Source organism: Enhydra lutris, unplaced genomic scaffold, assembly GCF_002288905.1.
Source record: "Enhydra lutris kenyoni isolate GAN:26980312 unplaced genomic scaffold, ASM228890v2 scaffoldscaffold49, whole genome shotgun sequence".
Lineage (NCBI taxonomy): Eukaryota > Metazoa > Chordata > Mammalia > Carnivora > Mustelidae > Enhydra > Enhydra lutris.
This window is the reverse complement of record NW_019154133.1, coordinates 9,581,095-9,602,094: the sequence shown is the minus strand read 5'-3', so window position 1 is coordinate 9,602,094 and position 21,000 is coordinate 9,581,095. Positions and strand designations below refer to the sequence as shown.

General features: G+C 40.0%; 1 protein-coding gene across 2 annotated transcripts in view; it reads right to left on the bottom strand.

Annotated features, from left to right (window-relative positions):
• The window catches only part of LOC111156816 (ubiquitin conjugating enzyme E2 W), a 76,781-nt gene extending 64,329 nt beyond the window's left edge, over positions 1–12,452 (bottom strand). For both annotated transcript variants that reach the window (XM_022517900.1, XM_022517901.1), the window contains exon 1: positions 12,351–12,452. In XM_022517900.1, coding sequence (XP_022373608.1) covers positions 12,351–12,452 — 102 coding nt within the window. The remainder of the gene's footprint in view (positions 1–12,350) is intronic.
• Positions 12,453–21,000: the final 8,548 nt, after the last annotated feature.

Here is a 21,000-nt window from a genome sequence, read left to right as displayed (position 1 = left end):
GGAGATTCAAATCAAAACCACATTGAGATACCACCTTACACCAGTTAGAATGGCCAAAATTAGCAAGACAGGAAAACAACATGTGTTGGAGAGGATGTGGAGAAAGGGGAATCCTCTTACACTGTTGGTGGGAATGCAAACTGGTACAGCCACTTTGGAGAACAGTGTGGAGATTCCTTAAGAAATTAAAAATAGAGCTTTCCTATCACCCTGCAATTGAACTACTGGGTATTTACCCCAAAGATACAGATGTAGTGAAAAGAAGGGCCATCTGTACCCCAATGTTTATTATAGCAGCAATGGCCATGGTCGCCAAACTGTGGAAAGAACCAACATGCCCTTCAATGGACGGATGGATAAGGAAGATGTGGTCTATATACACTATGGAGTATTATGCCTCCATCAGAAGGATGAATACCCAACTTTTTATCAACATGGACGGGACTGGAAGAGATTATGCTGAGTGAAATAAGTCAAGCAGAGAGAGTCAATTATCATATGGTTTCACTTATTTGTGGAGCATAACAAATAACATGGAGGACGCAGGAAGATGGAGAGAAGAAGGGAGTTGAGGGAAATTGGAAGGGGAGATGAACCATGAGAGACTATGGACTCTGAAAAACAATCTGAGGGTTTTGAAGGGGTGGGGGGTGGGAGGTTGGGGGAGCCAAGTGGTGGGTATTATGGAGGGCACGTACTGCATGGAGCACTGGGTGTGGTGCATAAACAATAAATTCTGTTACGCTGAAAAGAAATTAAAAAAAAAAAAAAAGGAATAAAAGCTCCCAGGTGATTTCAATACAATGCCAAAATGGGAACCACTAATCAGAATTGTATGGGTAACTCAAAAAAACTAGAAGAAACTGATCTACAGTATAAAATGAGTGGGGGGGGAGACCTGGATGTAGCGAGGACATTACATTTTACCAGTTCCAATACATTTCAAATCAAAGGGAGACTGGAATTTACTTTTTGGGGGGGGGGGGCAGGAGAGAGGCCAAAGGAGAAAGAGAATCTTAAGCAGGCTCCATGGGCAGTGCAGAGCCCCATGAAGGGCTGAGATCGTGACCCAAGCCAAAATCAAGAGTAGGAGGCTTAACCGACTGAGTCATCCAAGCACCCTAAAGCAGACTGAAATTTAAACAAAAATACAGCCAATTCTCATTATTTGCAGTAGTTATGTTACAGACTCTGAACAACTGTTCCTAAGGGAAATACAGAGTTAGGTTCCTGCATCCTTTGGGCACATTCAACCAATTAATAACGTAGGTTTTCATGTGTCTGTTTAAAGACTCCTTCATATATGTTGTTGATTCATTAACATCGAACCCAAGGCTAACAGCACATGCCTGAACAAAGGTTATCTAACAGACACATTTTCTACAAAACGTACATTACAGTCTTCTTGCAATTTGGAACTCTAGACAGCACTTCAATACTTCGCTTGGAGGCCATTTTAAACAGTGAAATCCCTAAAAGCGCTGAAATGCAAAAAACGTGGCACTAAATAGACTGAGAAAAAGACACTTGTTTACAGCATGACAGCTGAAGCAAGACAGAATGTTACCTTGTTTGATCTACATCTAGCTACTCCCAATTTTTCAAAGCTCTGCACATGTGTGCAAATCATCACAAAAGCACCATGAAGATTGATTTTAGGCTTACAAATAAACTTTACTAGTAGGCAGACTCACAGATACAGAATCCATGAATACTGAAGTATCAAATCAAGGTAGAAGTATCAATCAAGGGTGCCTGGGTGGCTCAGTGGGTTAAGCCGCTGCCTTAGGCTCCGGTCATGATCCCAGGGTCCTGGGATCGAGTCCCGCATTGGGCTCTCTGCTCAGCGGGGAGCCTGCCTCCCTCTCTCTCTCTCTCTGCCTGCCTCTCCGTCTACTTGTGATCTCTCTCTGTCAAATAAATAAATAAAATCTTAAAAAAAAATTATCAATCAAGGTAGCTTAAACTAATTGTTACAATGAATTCTATGAGGGTTTCCACTAAGCAACAACAAGAACTAAATAACACCAACATGCTCATGTATATAATTTTCCCCACTAGAATCCCCAAATTGGATTTCCTAAAAATGTGAGTTTTTCTCTAACAAATCTACATTAAAAAAAAACCCTAGAGGTGCCTGGGTGGCTCAGTGGGTTAAGCCTCTGCCTTCAACTCAGGTCATGATCCCAGGGTCCTGGGATCGAGCCCCGCATAGGGCACTCTGCTCCGCAGGGAGCCTGCCTCCACCTCTCTCTCTGCCTGCCTCTGCCTACTTGTGATCTCCGTCAAATAAATAAATAAAATCTTAAAAAAAAAAAAAACCAAAACCCTATATATTCAATTTGTTCAATGTATCTTCATGTAGTACAAAAGTAAACAAATTATATTTTACCAACTACATCTAATCACAAAATGCAGCAATGACTTAAACAAAAAGTATGACGGTTGAACAAGCTGACCTCTAAAAATGCCCTATGGCTCAAAACTTTTTAAGTCTAAAAATTGAAGTTGGTATGCCAATTTTAATTACTTTAAAAGCTGATATATGATTAAGTATTCTCAGTAATAGTTTATTAGGACCACAATCACATCTTAGTAGTAGGGCTGCAATATAAATTCTCATCTGAAAAAAGTTTAACAGCTCCACTCAACCTAGAAAAATCACTTAAATCCAGCAGGATACTATCAAATCCTGAGAGCTGATGAGCTCTCAGCTTGGGCCTATGCAACTTCAAATAAAAAGCTGCTCTAGGGGCGCCTGGGTGGCTCAGTGGGTTAAAGCCTCTGCCTTCAGCTCAGGTCATGATCTCAGGGTCCTGGGATCGAGTCCCATATCAGGCTCTCTGCTAGGCAGAGAGCCTGCTTCCTCCTCTCTCTCTCTCTCTACTTGTGATCTCTCTGTCAAATAAATAAAATCTTAAAAAAAAAAAAAAAGCTGCTCTATTAATGCTATAAAACTAAATATGCCTCACCACATACAAAAATTAATCAAAATGAATAAAAAACCTAAATGTAAGGGCTAAAACTGTAACAATCTCAAAAAAAACCCACAAAGCTGTAATGAAGCATAAATCTTTATGACCTCGGATTAGGTAATGATTACTTAGATATGACACCAAAAGCATAAATGACAGATTAAAAAACAGGTAAACTGGACTTCATCAAAATTAAAAAAATTTTGTGCTTTCAAGGACACCATCAAGAAAGTGCAAACATGGGCGCCTGGGTGGCTCAGTGGGTTAAGCCGCTGCCTTCGGCTCAGGTCATGATCTCAGGGTCCTGGGATCGAGTCCCGCATCGGGCTCTCTGCTCAGCAGGGAGCCTGCTTCCCTTCCTCTCTCTCTGCCTGCCTCTCTGCCTACTTGTGATCTGTCAAATAAATAAATAAAATCTTTAAAAAAAAAAAAAAAAAGAAAGAAAGAAAGTGCAAACACAACTCATAGTAGGAAATGTTTGCAAATCACTTATGAGAGAAGGGGCCTGTACTCAAAATAAACAAAAAACTCGATTACAACTCAATAAAAAGACAACTTTATTTTTTAAATGGGCAAAGGATTTGAAAAGACATTTCTCCAAGAAATTTACCAATAAATGCAAAATGCTCAATATCCTTAGTTATTAGGGAAATACAAATCAAAACCACAAGGAGGTATCACTTTACAACCACTAAGAGAGCTTTAATTAAAAAAAAAAGGGGGGGGGCGCCTGGGTGGCTCAGTGGGTTAAAGCCTCTGCCTTCGGCTCAGGTCATGATCCCAGGGTCCCAGGATCAAGCCCCGCATTGGGCTCTCTGCTCAGTGGGGAGCCTGCTTCCTCCTCTCTCTCTGCCTGCCTCTCTGCCTATTTGTGATCTCTCTGTCAAAAAAATAAATTAATTAAATCTTAAAAAAAAAAAAAAAAAAAAAGGACAACAAATATTGGCCAAAATGTGTAGAAACTGGAACCTTTCCACACTGCTGATGGGAATGTAAAATAGTACAGCTGACATGGAAATGTCTGGCAGTTTCTTAGAAAGTTAAACATAGAGTTACCAAATGACCCAGCAATTCCATTACTAGGCATACACTTAAGACAAATTAAAACAAGTCCAAATAAAAACATGTACATGAGGGACGCCTGGGTGGCTCAGTTGGTTAAGCAGCTGCCTTTGGCTCAGGTCATGATCCCAGCGTCCCAGGATCAAGTCCCACATTGGGCTCCTTGCTCGGCAGGGAGCCTGCTTCTCCCTCTGCCTCTGCCTACCACTCTGTCTGCCTGTGCTCGCTTCTCTCTCTAACAAATAAATAAATTTTAAAAAAACCACACACACACAAAAACCAAAAAACATGTACATGAATGTTCATAGTGGCATTATCCAGAAAGTAGATGTGTAACAATACAAATTGCCAATTAACTGATGAATGGAAACAGGACACCACCCAATGTCAATCAAGTGATGAACAGATAAACTGTAGACAGACAACCATAAAATGAACTCATGGTCATAAAAAATAAGTACTGATAGAAGCTACAACACTGATGAAACTCAAAAACATTATGGTAAGAAGCCAGTTACAAAAGACCACATATTGTATGATTCCATTTATATGAAATACCTAGAATAGGCAAACCAATAGAGATAGCAAACAGATTAGTGATTTCTGTGGGGCATAGTCAAGGAATGGGGAGTGACTGCAAATAGGTAAAGGGTTTCCTTTGAGGTGATGAAAATGTTCTAGAATTAGATAGTGATTGCGGTTGTAAATATATTAAAAACCACTGAACTGTACACTTTAATAAAAATGGTTAAGTTTTACGGTATATGAATTATATTTCAATTTAAAAAATAAAAAACAGAATTTGCCATTTAAAACTGATATAGGAGGTTCAAAATACTACTTCACTAATCCTCTTCAGTATTTGAGAATTAGTCAAGCATACATGCTAATTAGAAACCATACTTCCAATGTGCCTGGGTGGCTCAGTCAGGGTTCTGCCTTCGGCTCAGTTCATGATCACATCAGGCTCCCTGCTCAGTGGGGAGTCTGCTTGTCCCCTCCTTCCTATCCCCCCTTTCATGCTTTCTCTCTTTCAAATAAAATCTTTTTTTTTAAGATTTTATTTATTTATTTGACAGACAGAAATCACAAGTAGTCAGAGAGGTAGGCAGAGAGAGAAGGGGAAACAGGCTCTCCACTGAGCAGAGAGCCCGATGTGCCGTTGATCCCAGGACCCTGAGACCATGTCCCAAGCTGAAAGCAGAGACTTAACCCACTGAGCCACCCAGGCGCCCCCTAACAATTTTTTTTCTTAAAGTGAGTATCTGATAGGGGTAGTTCAAAATAAGAAGTCTAGAGCATTATAACTAACAACTATCAAAATCCACACGTGCAATGATTTGCAATTTTACCCCATATGATTATTATCCCTATTTTATATTGGGCAAAAAAGTTACACAGCTAGAATTCAAACCGTTTATCTGAATCCACAAGCTGTGCTCATTTATTCCTTTGACATTTACTGAGGGCCTACTACATACCAGGTACTGAGTTATGTTCAGGAGAAATAGTAAATAAATAAATAGATGTCAGGGCTACAAAAAATTTAGCAGGGTAAGGGGAATTTTAAGTGGCAGGGATGGGAGAGCTATTTTACATTGGGTGGTCAAGGAAGGATTCTCTAAGTAACTGCATTTAAAGATAGATCTGAGAAAATAAAGGAAGTGAGCCACCCAGATAGGTGAAGACTCCAAGCAGAGGAAGTAAGGGTAAAGGCCCAGAGGCAGAAATAGCAAGGAGTATATAGATAAGTTGGGAGGGGGGGGTTGAATGAGATAGATAATGTAATAAAGCCTTCTATGCCTTAACAGGGACTCTGGATTATAGGTGTCCCCTGAATATAGGTTTGAAATGCACAGGTCTACTTACATGTGAATTTTTTTTTTATAAATACAGTACAGTACTAGAAATACATTTTCTCTTCCTTATGATTTTAACTTTTTCCTCTAGCTTACTTTATTATAAGAATACAGTATACAGGGGCGCCTGGGTGGCTCAGTGGGTTAAAGCCTCTGCCTTTGGCTCAGGTCATGATCCCAGGGTCCTGGGATCGAGCCCCGCATCGGGCTCTCTGCTCAGCGGGGAGCCTGCTTCCCTTCCTCTCTCTCTTTGCCTGCCTCTCTGCCTACTTGTGATCTGTCTGTCAAATAAATAAATAAAATCTTTAAAAAAAAAAAAAGAATACAGTATATACTGCATATAACATTTAAAATATATGTTAACTATGTTATCAATAAGGCTTCCAACTAACAGTAGGCAATTAGTGGTTAATTTTTTAAGATTTTACTTACTTATTTACTTATTTTACTTATTTATTATTATTTATTATAAGACTTAATTTATTTGAGAGAGAATGGGTGTGTGTATGAGAGAGCGCACAAAAGGGGGTATGGTCGGAGGGAGACGAAGACTCTCTGCTGAGTGGGGAGCCTGATGCAGGACTTTTTCCCAGGACCCATCCCAGGACCCATCCCAGGATCATGACCTGAGCCAAAGGCAGATGCTTCACCAACTGAGCCACCCAGGCACCCAATGGTTAAGTTTTTGGAAGTCAAAAGCCATGCATGAATTCTGGACTGCACAGGGATCAGCACCACTAATGCTTCATTATTAAAGGGTCAACCGTATATTCTGAGTAGAACAGGGAAGCCACAGAAGGGATGTAAGTGAAGTGACATTAGGCTTTTGTTTTCAAAGAATCTAAATAATATTTGGGCTGAGAAAAACACAGTGAGGGAATAAAGGGCAGAAGCAGGGAAACCAGTTATGGAACTGTTGATATATTCCAGATGAGGGATCATGATGATTTACATCACGGAATAATTCAGAAGAAAGGATAAACAGTTGGATTCTGGATATATTTTGAAGGTAGAGCTCGACAGAATTTGCTAATGTTTTCACTAGAGGATGGGATGAAACCAAGGTTTCTGGTTAAACAAATGGATGAAAAAAGTTGCCATGCACCAAAATGGGGAAAACTACAGAAAAAAACAGATTTGAGAAAGAAAGTCAAAAAAGTAATTTTATACATGTTTACCTCTCTATTAATTTTCTTCTGTCTTAACCACCAACTTGACACCCCGATTTTTGGGCAACATAGATGTTAAGTAGTGAAACTGAACCTAAATCCAGGTCTTCTGATTCCAGATCCTACGCCTTTTTTCTTAGTGAAGTTTTTACAAGCCTTATTGAATGAGATTAGTTTTTCTCAGAATATAGTAACTCAAAGGCATGCGCCATTTGTTGGTGACCCAACACCTGCATTCACAAAAAAGGCTATCAAATGAAGAATTAAAAACACTCCACAAACACGAACAAGTATTTTGTAAATAAAATTAATGCAGAGAGCAGTGATACAAAGAAATAACATGTAACAAATATTCAATTCAAATAAACACTATGCAGAACTATATTTTCAGAAAGATGCCAGATCACTTCTACTTTTAAAACCCTCCTTGATGGGGCGCCTGGGTGGCTCAGTGCGTTAAGCCTCTGCCTTTGGCTTAGGTCATGATCCCGGGGTCCTGGGCTCAAGCCCTGCATCGGGCTCCCTGCTCATCAGAGAGCCTGCTTCCTCCTCTCTCTCTCTGTGATCTCTGTCTGTCAAATAAGTAAATTTTTTTAAAAAATCTTAAAAAAATAAATAAAAACTCTCCTTGATAATAAAGACTATCTTTGAACAGTAAAGATCTGCCATAATTTTATTCAGTGCATAAGTACATGCATAAAGACCCTTTTTAAAATGTATGCATAAAATATATTATAAAATATAAGGAATATTTTTCTCCCATCTTAGCTATAGAAGCTACAAAGTATTATCCCAGTAAACGTTTACTTCTTGACTGAAAAGTAATTATCCCAATGATTTCTTTACAATGCCAAACTTGTAAACATACTAATTACATACAACTTCATAGCATCAACAGATTTCAGAGCTAGGTTTCTAATCGCAGCTTCAGCACTCAGTTGCTATTAATTTGGGGTAAGTCGCTTTCCAAATAAGTGACCACTTACCTAAAGTCACTCTCTGTTTCTACTGAAATGAAATAGGATTATCTGACTTCCCATTTTACAAGGTTGGAGTAAGAATCCAAGGAGAAAAGAACAGAAAAATACTTTGAAAACCGTTAAGGTTATGGCAAACATATAAACCAAGAAAATAAGCCAACTTTGGGGGAATATGTATATAAAAACATCACCTTTAAGTTATTCCTTTATAGGGACTCAATCTTACCATTATAGAATTGCTTAAAAGATTTCTCTAAGACAGAATTAAACTAATGCAGAACTTGCTAATTAGAACATTTTTTGAAGTGTTAAACATTTACTGTAATCACCAGGTGACTTTAAGAGACAGAGAAAAGGTATTTTTCCTATTCTCCTGAGATATATGGCCCAGGGGAGTGGAAGAGACCTGAAAAGTTAAATGAAACACAAACACACACTTTGGGATAAAAATAGAAATTGTCTAATTAAGCGGTAATTGATTAACAGCTAAAAGAAAAGTATCACAGTGACTGCTTTGAAAGTTAAGATGATTATCTTAGCTTTATCCCTTATTCACCTGTACTCCACCTATGTTTAGATTTCTCATTCAAACAAAGTACCTTCCGTTTTATTCTATACTGTTCCCCCTTTCCCTGACTTGTCCCAACAGCTCCCTATACCGAGCCGAGTACCGAGTTAACCTTCTCAGATACATAATTCTAGGCATATACACCCCCCCCAAGTTCCCAGTATTCAATAAGCCTCAGGATCTAAGATGAATCCATTTTCTAAGTTTTGATTATGCTGTACCCCTTCATGGCCTCATCAAACAATAATCATATGGAGTCTGTCCAGGCAATGTGACTACTAAAAAAGTCAGAACCCATATTCTACCTCTCTCAATCACCACAGCCAGACACTTGAGTAAAGAGCAATGCAGAGTTGTGAATAAAACAACATAACACTCTTTCGAAGTCATATGAAAATAAGCACACATTCATAATCTATCTGTTACTAAATCTTACTCTCCTTCCATCTAGTCAAATCAACAGTTAAGACCCCCATTAGGCAAGAGAGGAAAAAGAAAGCAGAAAATCTACAAGAGTTATTTAACATTTCTAGAACTAACACAATTAAATGGAGATGTTTCTTTACACTAACTCCTGATATTTTTAAGTATTACCAGAAGCCTACAATTCTTTAAGAAAGCTTTCTTAAAACATAATCTAACCATAATCTTGTTAATTTGCAACGTCGTTCTAGTAAGAAACAGTGGGGGGGGGGGGACAAGAAAGAATATCTCAAAGGCTCAAGTAAGTTTGAAAACCACAACCTTGAACTGTATATTGAAGAACAACTTTAGCAATATTACAGAGTAGAGCAACCCGAGCATTACAGACATGTCAGAATACTAAAACTCATTCCCAGTGTTTCACTTCATCCACCTTAGTGTGTGATTCAAAAATTATTTTCTATGTGCACCACCTGAGATAAAAGTTGGGAGGCACCTGATAGAGTACATTAAAAGAGTTAAAACCTCAACTTCAAAATACTTTCCAATGAAAAAGCCAAAGTCCACCCTTACGTGATGTAGATTCTGAAGACTATTTCCTTTCTACCAAGTAATCAAATCCTATATTACATTTCTATAATTTGTAGGTTTTTAAAATAGTTCTTCTTACAGCTTAAGTAATCTCAGCAGCAATAATATCCTGGCATAAGCTAAAGAAATCTGAAAACTTTTTAGGTAAGGACATGGTCAGAGCAGCATTTGTGTGTATGGTATACTTTTCCCTAAGCACTATAACTGAAATCCCCAAAATACGCATTTCCTAACTCTCTTCCATGTTTTCTCTTAATAGTATTATCACCTAATAGAATACTTAAATATTTGGTTCTTATCTGTCTCCCCCACCTACAGCAGAAATCTTTGTTTGCTTTTGTTCACTTCCCTGTCTGCAACACCGTGATCCGAGATCCGTATCAGACACAGTGGGCCCTTGAAATTTATGAGTGAATAAACAAATTTCGTAATTTGGTTGCAATTTTATATGTAATTTAGTTGTTCTGAACAGTTCAATTTTGCTATTAAGGGGCTCCTGGCTGGCTCAGTTGGTACAGCATGCAACGCTTGATCTTAGGGTTTTGCGTTCGAGCCCCATGCTGGGTGCAAAGATTACTTTAAAAAAAATAGGAATCTTTAAAACAAAATTTTGCTATTAAGATGGTAAGGAAAAAATCTTGTTCAGCAAAGACAGAATAACCACAAAGAAAAGTAGTATTGTGTTTCAAAAAGCTTGATTTATCTAGATTAGTTTTCAAGATACTACCAGAAAACCTGTATCAAATTATTTCAAAAATACAAACAAAAGGAAAGATTCGGTTTTAATTAAAATAGTAAACATCAGTTTTCCATTCCTCTAATCAGAAGACACAAAGGAATAAAAGGTGGTAAGACAGTCGGTAATACTTGGGACACAGAAAAATGCAGTATTTCACTGGCATGTATTTTTCTTTCTATTGTTTAAGTCACCATGTAAAATTCAAGATTATCAACATTAAGTTCTGTACTGACTTCAGTTCTATACTCACTTTTTCTCTTAAAAATGGAAATCTGCCCTTTTTCAGACTCTAAGTCTGAATCTAACCAGCTAATTAGTTATCCCAATAATTCTCTTGTCAAATATAATCACAAGCGTTGTGGATTTTAACCATAATTTTTAGTCTATTTTAAATAGTTTTGATCTTAATACAAATGATCTTATTTTATACATCTCCTGTTCAACTAGTGTTGCACAGTTCCTTTTTTGGCCTCAAATGACGAAACTTCTCTAACGTCTCTGGGGAGACCAGTGTAAAGTATAATGTTTCCTCAAATTGTTCTTGTTTTTCCCCCCAGCACTGATCTGCGGAAAGTAAGAAAGTTAAGACATTATTCTATTCTGCAGGAAAATCCAGGGGAAGAAGCAAAGGTAAAGAGAATATCGCATGGAAAATAGGTTGAAAGGGGACAGACAACACAAAAGCACAGAAGTAAACGTGAAGCAAATATGTGCGCAAAAGAGGAAGACGCAGAAAACAGAAGAAAAACTGCTCTCGCCTAGAAATGGGGGGGGGGGGGGGAAGGAGGGTGGGGAGGGTAGGAAGGCTTGCTTATTCTTCCAGAAACAAAAGCACTAAATGCTAAGAAAAACGTAGGTGTCTTTAAGATGTTAAAACTCTAAAAAGCACTCAGCTGCCACTCCAAACAGTTCTACCTTCTCTTCCTATATGTTCTCATTCGAGCTAGTAAAATTAAATGCAGGCTATAGATAATGCAGAGACAATCTTTACAAAACTGCAGTTGTGGTTGCCATCTTTGCCTGAAAAAAAAAAAAAAAATCGAACTCCTTGGATTTGGAAAAAAGGAGTGCATAAGTTGGAAAGCCAGAAAACCATGAACTGCTAAGTCAGGTAGATAGGACACGGGTTAATAAACGCCTCCTACCAAACTAAGATTCCACTAAAGATCTAGGGAAGAGGGGCAAAAGGCTGTAGCCTTACCGCGACCATAAGGGTGGGGCACCGTAGGGGAAAAAAAATTTTTTTGAGGGCGAGCTATCCCGGAGGTATAAAGGGGCTGGTGACTCAGATCTCAGGAAGATTGCCTATTAGGCGGCAAATGATATTCATGGGCCAAGGGCAGCTTCGGGAAGAGCGACAAAGTGAGCTGCCGGACTAATATTCGTTGAAAGTGCGAAGACCAACAGAGAAAGGTACCCACGGGGCAAAGGATTAAGAGTCAAAAAGAGGAGAGCCGAGGGGCCGGGCAGTCAGGGAAGCTGGGCGTGGGAGGCCTGGGCAGAGGCCGCAAAGCCAGCCGCCTTCTCTCGGAACGCCTTTTCAGCTCCCCCACACTCAGCCCCTCTCAGGGCCGCCCTTGCCCCAGCGACAACGGCGAGAGCAGCTGTTTCCGCCCGGCTGGGGACCAAGGAGAAGGCATCCCTGAGGCGGGCGGGCAGGCCAACATCTGAGTGAGCAAGAGGTGATTCCGAGACCACTGCCGCCGAGCCAACGCCAAACTTCTCCCTTTCCTCGTCTTAGCCTTCTTTATCACCCAACTTCCCAGCCGGCTGGTGTCCGCTTCGACCGACCGAGACCCCCTCCCCCGCCCTTCTCGCCACCTCTCACCCCTCCCCAACGTCCTGAAGCTGGGAAAGGACCTGCCACCAGGGCCACTCCCGAGCCCGTCCGGGTGCCCCAGAGTCCCAGACGCCGCCCCCGACAAAACGCTTGCGTCCTCTCGGCGGCTCCCTCGCCCGCCCAGATGCTGCAAACTCCTCTCACCTGCATTGACGCCATGATGGAACCATCCCCCCAAGGCCGGCGAGGCCAGAGACGCAGGGGGCGGAGTTGCCGTGCTCGCGTCACGCCGCGGGGGCCCAGCATCCTGGGCGCCGGGGGCGGGGCCTCCGGTGGGAAGGGGACGGCGGGAGGGGATTGGCTGGACCGCTGAGCCTCCGGGGGGGGAGGGGCAGGCGAGAGCGCGATAAATGGCGTTGTTGGTACCTTCGCTCACATCCTGTTCTCCGGCGTTCGCGGCTACCCCACCCGCTACTCCTGTCGCCCAAGAAACGCCGCTTCTGGTCTGATCTGGCCACGGTTGTTGTTTTTTTCTCTATATACCCTAAAATCTTGATGATCTCCGGTCCCGTGGGTTTTTCTTTTTGTTTTGTTTTTCCAACCACAGGTGTATGGTTTGAAGTTTCCCCCCCGCCCCCCCCATCGATGTCTTCTCCACACCACCATGCCCACTTTCACATCCTTCGGGCGGGATACCACTTTCCGTGGGGCTGCTTTCTAGTCTTTACGGTCTGAAAGGCTTCTCATATTCCTAATTTGGGGGGGAAAGACACAGATTTCTTTGTACCATGGGATGAGGATTGAGAGCAAAACAACACGTTGATTATTTTAAAGGCAAGGGTACATTTGTAGAGCTGAAACTTGCCTGAAAGGGAAGAGAAATTTTTGAAGTTTTTTTGTTCGTGTGCTGTTTTCTCCCCTCTACTCCAACCCGTCAGTTTTAAACTTCACGTGTCAGTAATAGTTATGGTTGTTATGACATCCACATTTGTTTAGAGATTTGACCCTAGACGTGATTTTTTTTTTTTTTTTAATGTACCAGTGCACTTTGAGGATACACTTACCCCTTCTATCACATCTGGACTCTGCCTGTTTCACAGTGGGCAGTTTTGTGGTCATTCGACCTAGGGATGTATTTGAATAGGGAAAGCTGAGCATTCAGTATTTATTCTGGGAATGCACCAGTTCTGCCAACATTTATCGGAAGCCACATTTAAAAAAGCTATCCAAAAACTGAAGATGTCATTGGTTAAGAGGAAAATGGAAGCCAAAGACTTGCACCTCCTGTTCTTGCTCTTTTGAAAATTTAAATGGCTGACATATTGAGTAGTAGGCTTTTACTTTAGCAGAACAAAAGCTTGAAATCTGTCATTTTATTAACTTGGAGCTCTTTTTAAGAAATTTCTGTAAGACTTAAATATAAGAGCAATGTAGAATATCCTCCTTCCCACTCTAAAGATAGGTCATTTTGGGGGCCCCTGGGTGGCTCAGTCGGTTAAGCACCTGACTTCACCTCTGGTCATGATCCCAGGGGCGTGGGATTGAGCCCCCCACGTGGGGCTCCCGGCTCAGTGGAGAGTCTGCTTCTCCCTTTCTCTCTCCCTCTGCCTCTCCCCTGCTGGTGCTGGCTCTCTCTCAAATAATCTTAAAAAAAAAAAAAAAAAAAAAATCGGGGCACCTGGGTTAAGCCTCTGCTTTTGGCTCAGGTCATGATCTCAGGGTCCTGTGACGGATCTCAGGGTCCTGGGATGGAGCCCCCCATAGGGCTCTCTGCTCAGCGGGGAGCCTGCTTACCCCTCTCTCTCCGCCTGCCTCTGTGCCTACTTGTGATCTCTCTCTCTGCCAATAAGTAAATAAAATCTTTTTTAAAAAATTGTTATGTTCTCCAGGAAATTCCCTAATGTAAAATGTGTTCAAAAAAGAAAAAGATCTTTAAAATACACCAGTTATCCTATAGTGTAATATTAAACCAACTGTTCTTAATTGATGGAGAGGAAGTTACACTGGTTTGCTTTTTCCTCTTAGAATTCCATCCTAGTGCCAGAAATGGGCTGGTTTTCCCTTTGTTGTGCAAAAGGATGGTGTCCTTGAGGAATGTTTGGAGGCTCTTAGCAACCAGGAATCATCTGGAAGCGTATCTGGTGTCAGCTCAGTTGTGTTGTTAACATTTCAACTGTGAGTAAAATCCATATATCTCAATGAAAGAGGAAAGTTTTTCCATATATATTTTCTTCCGGAGATCTTTATCCCCATGATCTCTGAAAATTTCTCCAGAAGATCAAGTTTTACCATCTAAAGTTCATTTTATTTAAAAGCTGATTCTTGGGCGCCTGGGTGGCTCAGTGGGTTAAGCCTCTGCCTTCGGCTCAGGTCATGATCTCAGGGTCCTGGGATCGAGGCCCGCATCGGGCTCTCTGCTCAGCGGGGAGCCTGCTTTCTCCTCTCTCTCTATGCCTGCCTCTCTGCCTACTTGTGATCTCTCTCTCTCTGTTTCAAATAAATAAATAAAATCTTAAAAAAAAAAAATAAAATAAAAGCTGATTCTTCCTAAGGTATAAGTGTCATCAGATAACCCCACAAGCAAAGAATTGTGACATCGTCAGAACCAGCAACCTGCCATGACATATGAATAAGAAAAGGGAGTCAACAGAATTCTTAACACTCCTCAGTAAAATCAACATCTGGTCCCTTGGGCTTTATGTTAAAAAGGTCCTTTTAAAAAGGATCTTTAGGGGAGGGAAAAGTCAGTACCAGTCATACCTTTCCTGGGAAATGTTAAGTGGTATATGCTTACTATCTTTTTCATGTTTTTATTAATATATAATGGAAAGATCCTGATGTACTCGAGAGCTAAAACAGTGACTTTCAGATGGGGTGGAACATATAGTATCTCCAGGGAGCATAATATTTTTATATCTAAAACATTTGACTTATGCAGTGTTTGAAGATAAGGCTTACATATTTCTTTACAAGTGTGGGGCTTGCTATCACATAGGCAACAGGCAAAATGTCTGACAATACCAAAAGCAGAGTGAAGCTCTCTATAAGAGCTCTATAGGAGCAAATTTGGACAATCACTTTGGAAAACAGTTCAATAATAGTAAAATTAAAATTTCCCATGCCCTTAAAGAATCTTTTTAATAGCACCGTTTGCAAAAAAAGATACTTAAGAGACATATTAACCCCATGCAGTCATGTTAACCTTGTTTGGATCCTGACTCAAGCCAACTGTAAAGAAGATATTTTTGAAACAATTGGAGAAGTTTAAACATAAAATGCATATTAGATGATATTAAGCAATTATTATTATTTTTCTTAGATTTGATAATTTTTTTATTTCCACATCAATTACAAATGACCATCATGTTCAAGAAGGTGATTCTCCCTCATCTCACAAACTACCCCACCTCAACCTCCCTGGAGGACAAAAAAAAAAAAAGAGGGCATGCACAAGCTATGTATGTGCCTGAAGTTGTCCCCACCAAGGCAAAGGTAGAGGCTGTGACACAGAAGACTAAAAGCAGCTGAACTTTCTGGCAGAAAAGGGGAGGAAATATTGGAAACCAGAGTCCAGTAACTTGGAGAACTCACAAAGTGATCATTGGGCAAATGCCACAATATTGATAATATTACATAATTTATGAATGTTTGAGTTCTAGTGATTCACTAGACTGGAGAGTTAGGAGCAGTCTTATGAGAATCCTCTTGTCAGAGTGTGAAAAGGCAGAGTTGAGTCTTTGCTTGAGCCTGTCTCCACAGGCTCAAGATGGTTTGTTCATATTCTTGTACTGACTGATATCATCAAAGAAATGTCACAGTTCAGTAACCATTAGCTTGTTAACTGGATGTTGGAAAAGGCATCAAGCTAAGAATCCAATGTTTGTAGCCTTGTCCTAGCTCTGTCACAAGCAAGCTTGGTCAGGGCTCTTAATCTTTCTGGGTTTATTTATCAATAAAATGAGCAAATCAGACTGCATAATCTTCCAAGTTTTCTTCCAGATTTCAAATTCCATGTGCCTAGTAGACATCATCAAATGTCCAAAATACCATCTTAAAAAGTCTAAGATAAAATGCAATGGGAATGATGGACTATTTTGAATTTAAAACTCACATTTATAGATATACTAGGAATGAACTTGACTTCATTGTAATTTATGTAGCCCTACTGGCAGGCCATAGTTAACAATTTTAAAATGCTAATGTAATCCAGTTGAGTCATAGGTGGGATTTAATGAAGTACCAAAACTCCAGATTTACAATTTAGAGTGGTACTTTAGGAAAAGCATAACCCAAATTAGTCATTTCATGTGAATCTCCTAACAGAGGACAAAGAAAGTTAGCAAAATAATCAAGTGTTTATTTATGTGACCTAATCTGTGTGACTTATTTATTCTACATGTCAAAATAGTTGATTCACGTGCTCGCTTCGGCAGCACATATACAAAATAGTTGATTCACATACATATCTGGCTTGTAAATAAAACCGTGAATCAGGAGATCTTTGTCTTCACTTTCTTTCTTTTCCCTATCCCTTTAGCTAAAATTCTTTTCCCCAGGTATGTACGCTTTGAGCACATTCCTTTTTTACTTCTCCCCCAAACCTCTCACCAAACATGTTCCTAGCAAGTTATACTTTTTTTTTTTTTTTTGGTCCATGGACCCACTCCACAGAAAAATGTGCGTACTCATGAAATTTTGTATTCCAGGGAGGTACCTGATCTTCAGAAGTTCATCCATTACCAGAAGTGTATAAACCTCAAGATAAGAATACCTTTACTGAAGAGGTAACCATCATTATAAATACCAGCTCAATCTCTTGACCTTTCAAAATCTATCTTGTATGTAGACATAATTTAATTGCTCTTGTTTTCTTTTGTTCACTTACTTAATTTCCTATCTTTCTGAAAAGCAGGGTGTAATGTGAAAAGCTCAGGTTAGGAACCAGAGGAGTTAAATGCTTGCCTTGATCCTTCCAGGGGTGACACAAACATTATTTAACAACAGATGGGGCACAGATGTAGCAAAGGTACCAACCAGGAAGAACAGAAGCTGCTCAGTGTTGGGGCAAGGACATGGATGCTCCTTCCTCTGTGGACCAGATACTGTAAATAGATCATAGAGAGGTCTGGAGTGATTCAGAGAATTGAAGAGTGATTCTTTTGGGGATTTGAGGGAAGTGGCTATTTACTAACCACTACTGAAGTATTTCAGTGTTTTTTTAGAACAGAAATGTTCTAAAACTGGATTGTGATGGTTATCCAACTGTATAAATTTACTCAAAATTATTGAGTAATTATTATGGGTGAAATTTATGGTATATGAATTATATCCCCAAAAGCTATTTTTTAAATTTTTTTTGTTTTTTATTTTTTAAGTGATCTCTATGCTCATGAGGCTGAAACTCATGACTCCAAGATCAAGAGTCGCGTGCTCTATGGACTGAGCCAACCAGCCAGCTATCACCTCCCCAGTAAAGCTATTTTTAAAAAGGGAAAGGCATTTCAAGATTTTAACACACTGATACCAGTAAGTTGTGGCTAGTCTTTGGACTGGCTCTCCCATTAATGGTATGAAACTGAAGGGTGATCAGGTATCTCCCTACACCTGGATTTTTTCATCTGTAAAATGGAGAGTCAATGATTTCTTCAAAGCTTTCCAGATAAGTTATTTTCCTTGTCAAAGGAAAATAATTCATATTCATAATTCATATTACCCTCTTCACATGCTCATAAGGCCTTCATTGCCCCAACACATATTTATCATTCTTCTACTCCTTAGGAGGGATGGTAGCCCTTCTGATTTTGTCCTTGCCAGCTAGTTCTTTCTTATCCTATGGTCTTTCTGCCTTACATCCCCATCCCATTTTTGTGTTCCCTTTTGCCTGATCTCTTACTGTGTGTTAGAAAACGCCCTAGACTTAGAATCAAAAGGCCTTCATCTGAATCCTAACTCGGCAATATCCTAGTTTCCATGACTTGGAGTTGGTTATTTAAACTTCTATGAATCTTGGTTATATTACCTATAAAATGGAGACAAAAATGCCAACCCACGGTTTGTGATAGAGTCTAGATGAATCATGAATCTGAAGAAGTTTTGTAAACCACATAGAATTATATAGGTAGCAGGCAATAGCTAATTTTTCTTCTGAATTACTCTAAGTTCTCTCTCCAGTGGGCAGATGACATGTTAGCTAGAGATAAGGAGTGGGGTGTGTGTGTCAGTGACTGAGAAATACCTATGACAAGATCCCCCAGTTTCTTGTGAACATAGAATAGTCTGGTCTATGAACCAGACTCTGCTTTGAACTGAGCTTGCTATAGACAGAGTTTCAAGGTTGGGATGTTGCCTTTCCCTGCCCCACCTAGTGTTCTTCCCCACATGTGGCATCTTTCCAGACCTGCCTTTATTAATAACAATAATGACACCAGCTACTTGGTTGGAATGTTTGTATGTGCCATATAGGCAGTGTAAGAGGCACTTGTATTTCTTGGGTTATATAATCTTTAATGCAGCACTATGAAGTACATAAAACAATTCTCATTTTACAGGTAAGAAAACAGGCCTAGAGAAGCTAGGTAATTTGCCATAGTCAAACAGCTTATGCATAACCACAGCAGGATCAGAATTCTACCTTGGGAACTCCAACTGTCTGACTCTACAGATTGAATTCTTTACCTAATACACAGTATTGTCCTTCCAAATATATTCTCTTAATGACCCATGTCAATAGAGTTTTAAAATAAAAATGACTCTAATCAAATTGATTCATTTTAAACTGTGGAACTTGAAATTTTATCAAAAAGCATATATTGTATGCCAGGCACTGGGGATATAAAGATGAGTAAGATACGTCTGCATATTAACATTGCTTACAATCAGAAAGACAGGTGAAAGAAAGGATTTTGCTAGAATATGGAAAAAGCTACTTACTGGCTATTACAGGATCATAAGTAGGGGCCTCTTGGCCTTGCCTAGCAGCTAAAAACAGCTATCTAGAAGAACTAAGGCCCTAGCAGAGGTGAAAAGGGATACAAGAGAGGCATTCCAGGCAGAGGGAGCAGGAACTGTGTAATTGGTGTCAACAGGAGGTAACAGTTTGGTATTGCCCAATAGAAATTGGATGGAAGGAAGTGGGAGACAAGAGGCAGGCAAGACCTGGTCATGGAAGGCTTTGTTAGTTGATGAGCAGGTTGGACTTTATCTTAGAAACCATTTACCAAATTTGAGGTATTTTCAGATGGGAAGTGGTAAGGCCAGATTTGTGTTTTGGCATGATGGCTCTGGTGACTGAACAGTTTTAATCAGGTAAGATCACAGAAGAAAAATCAGAAAAAGAGGCTATTGTAAGGATCTGACAAGTGGTGGAAGAGAACTTGGACTAGGGCATGTGCAGAAAGAAAAGGAAGAAATCTAGAGATATTTAGAATGGGGAACAGATAGAACTGAGATTTGTGTTTGGGTTTTTTTTTTTTAAATTTTATTTATTTATTTGAGAGATAAAATGGGAGAGGGAGAGAGAGAGAGAGCATGAGAGAGGGAGGGTCAGAGGGAGAAACAGACTCCTTGCTGAGCAGGGAGCCCAATATGAGACTTGATCCTGGGACTCCAGGATCATGACCTGAGCTGAAGGCAGTCATTTAAACAGCTGAACCATCCAGGCACCCAGAACTGAAAATTGTTTTATGCAGGAGACAAGGAAAGAGTTGAGTGCCAGGTTTTTTTACTTGGAAATATGAGAGTTCGTAGAGATAGAAGGAATGAAAGTAGAAGGGGAAGAAAAAATAATTCATTTTGGAAATGTTTCAAGATTTTAAATTTCCTGTAGGTCATCTGTTATGCCTTTTTCAAGTGAAAGTTGTAAAATCTATCTCAAATGAGTTCACAGAGTCTCAACTGATATGCAGGGCTCTTTTTCTGTCAGTCTTTGTGGTGAGCAGAATGGCCACTAGTCTCAAGACTGATATCCATCCTACCAGCTAAGTATCCCTAGTTCTAGCAGCAAATATCTGGGAACAGCTCCAGTTGGCTTAGCTCTAATGAACTCTACCTCTCTACTCATCAGTGATGAGAGAGGTGAGGTATCCTGGTTGGTTAGGCCTGGGCTGACTCTTGTCTCCTGGGCGCCAGTGGGGTCAGCCCCACTCAAATCAGATGTGATATCTCCTATAAGAAGAAGCTTGTACTACAATGAGGGAAGATGACACAAGAAATGCCAGAGAAAAAAAAGGACAGAGTTCACTGCCACACTTAAAGAGAATATATTCAGCCGGCAATCTTACATCACAGACTCAAACTGGGAGAGGGTTGGGAGATGCTTTCATTTAAGTGAAGTGTTGGATTTTGATATAACATTAGATGGGCTGAAAATTTTAATGTTCTTATGATAAGATTGTTTTTGTGACAAAGGGTCTGGAGAAGTTCTGGCTCCTTCCTGAGATTTTATCCAGGGCAAAGAAAGCCCAGTTTGGAATTTCAGTGGGAAAGAGCACCACATAGAGTCTGGCTCATTCAGTAAAATGATTATGTTTGAAACCATGAAAATAAAGAGATCGCTCCAAGTGAGAGTTTAGGAAAGAGAAGAACATGTTGCTGAGGTCAGAAGCTAGGAGGAGGAGAGTGACCTAAAAGCCAAAGAGTCTTGAACAAGGAGTAAGTAATCAGTTATGTAAATTCATCCAAGAGTCTTGAACAGGGAGTAAGCAGTAATGTATATTCATCCAAAAGGACTCGTAAAAATTAAAAAAAAAAAAAAAAGGTTCTATTGAACTTGCAATGTGGGGGTCTATCAATGATAGTCATCAGATTACTTTTTATTGGAGTGAATTGTCAAGTGAACTGGCAAGGGAAGACATAC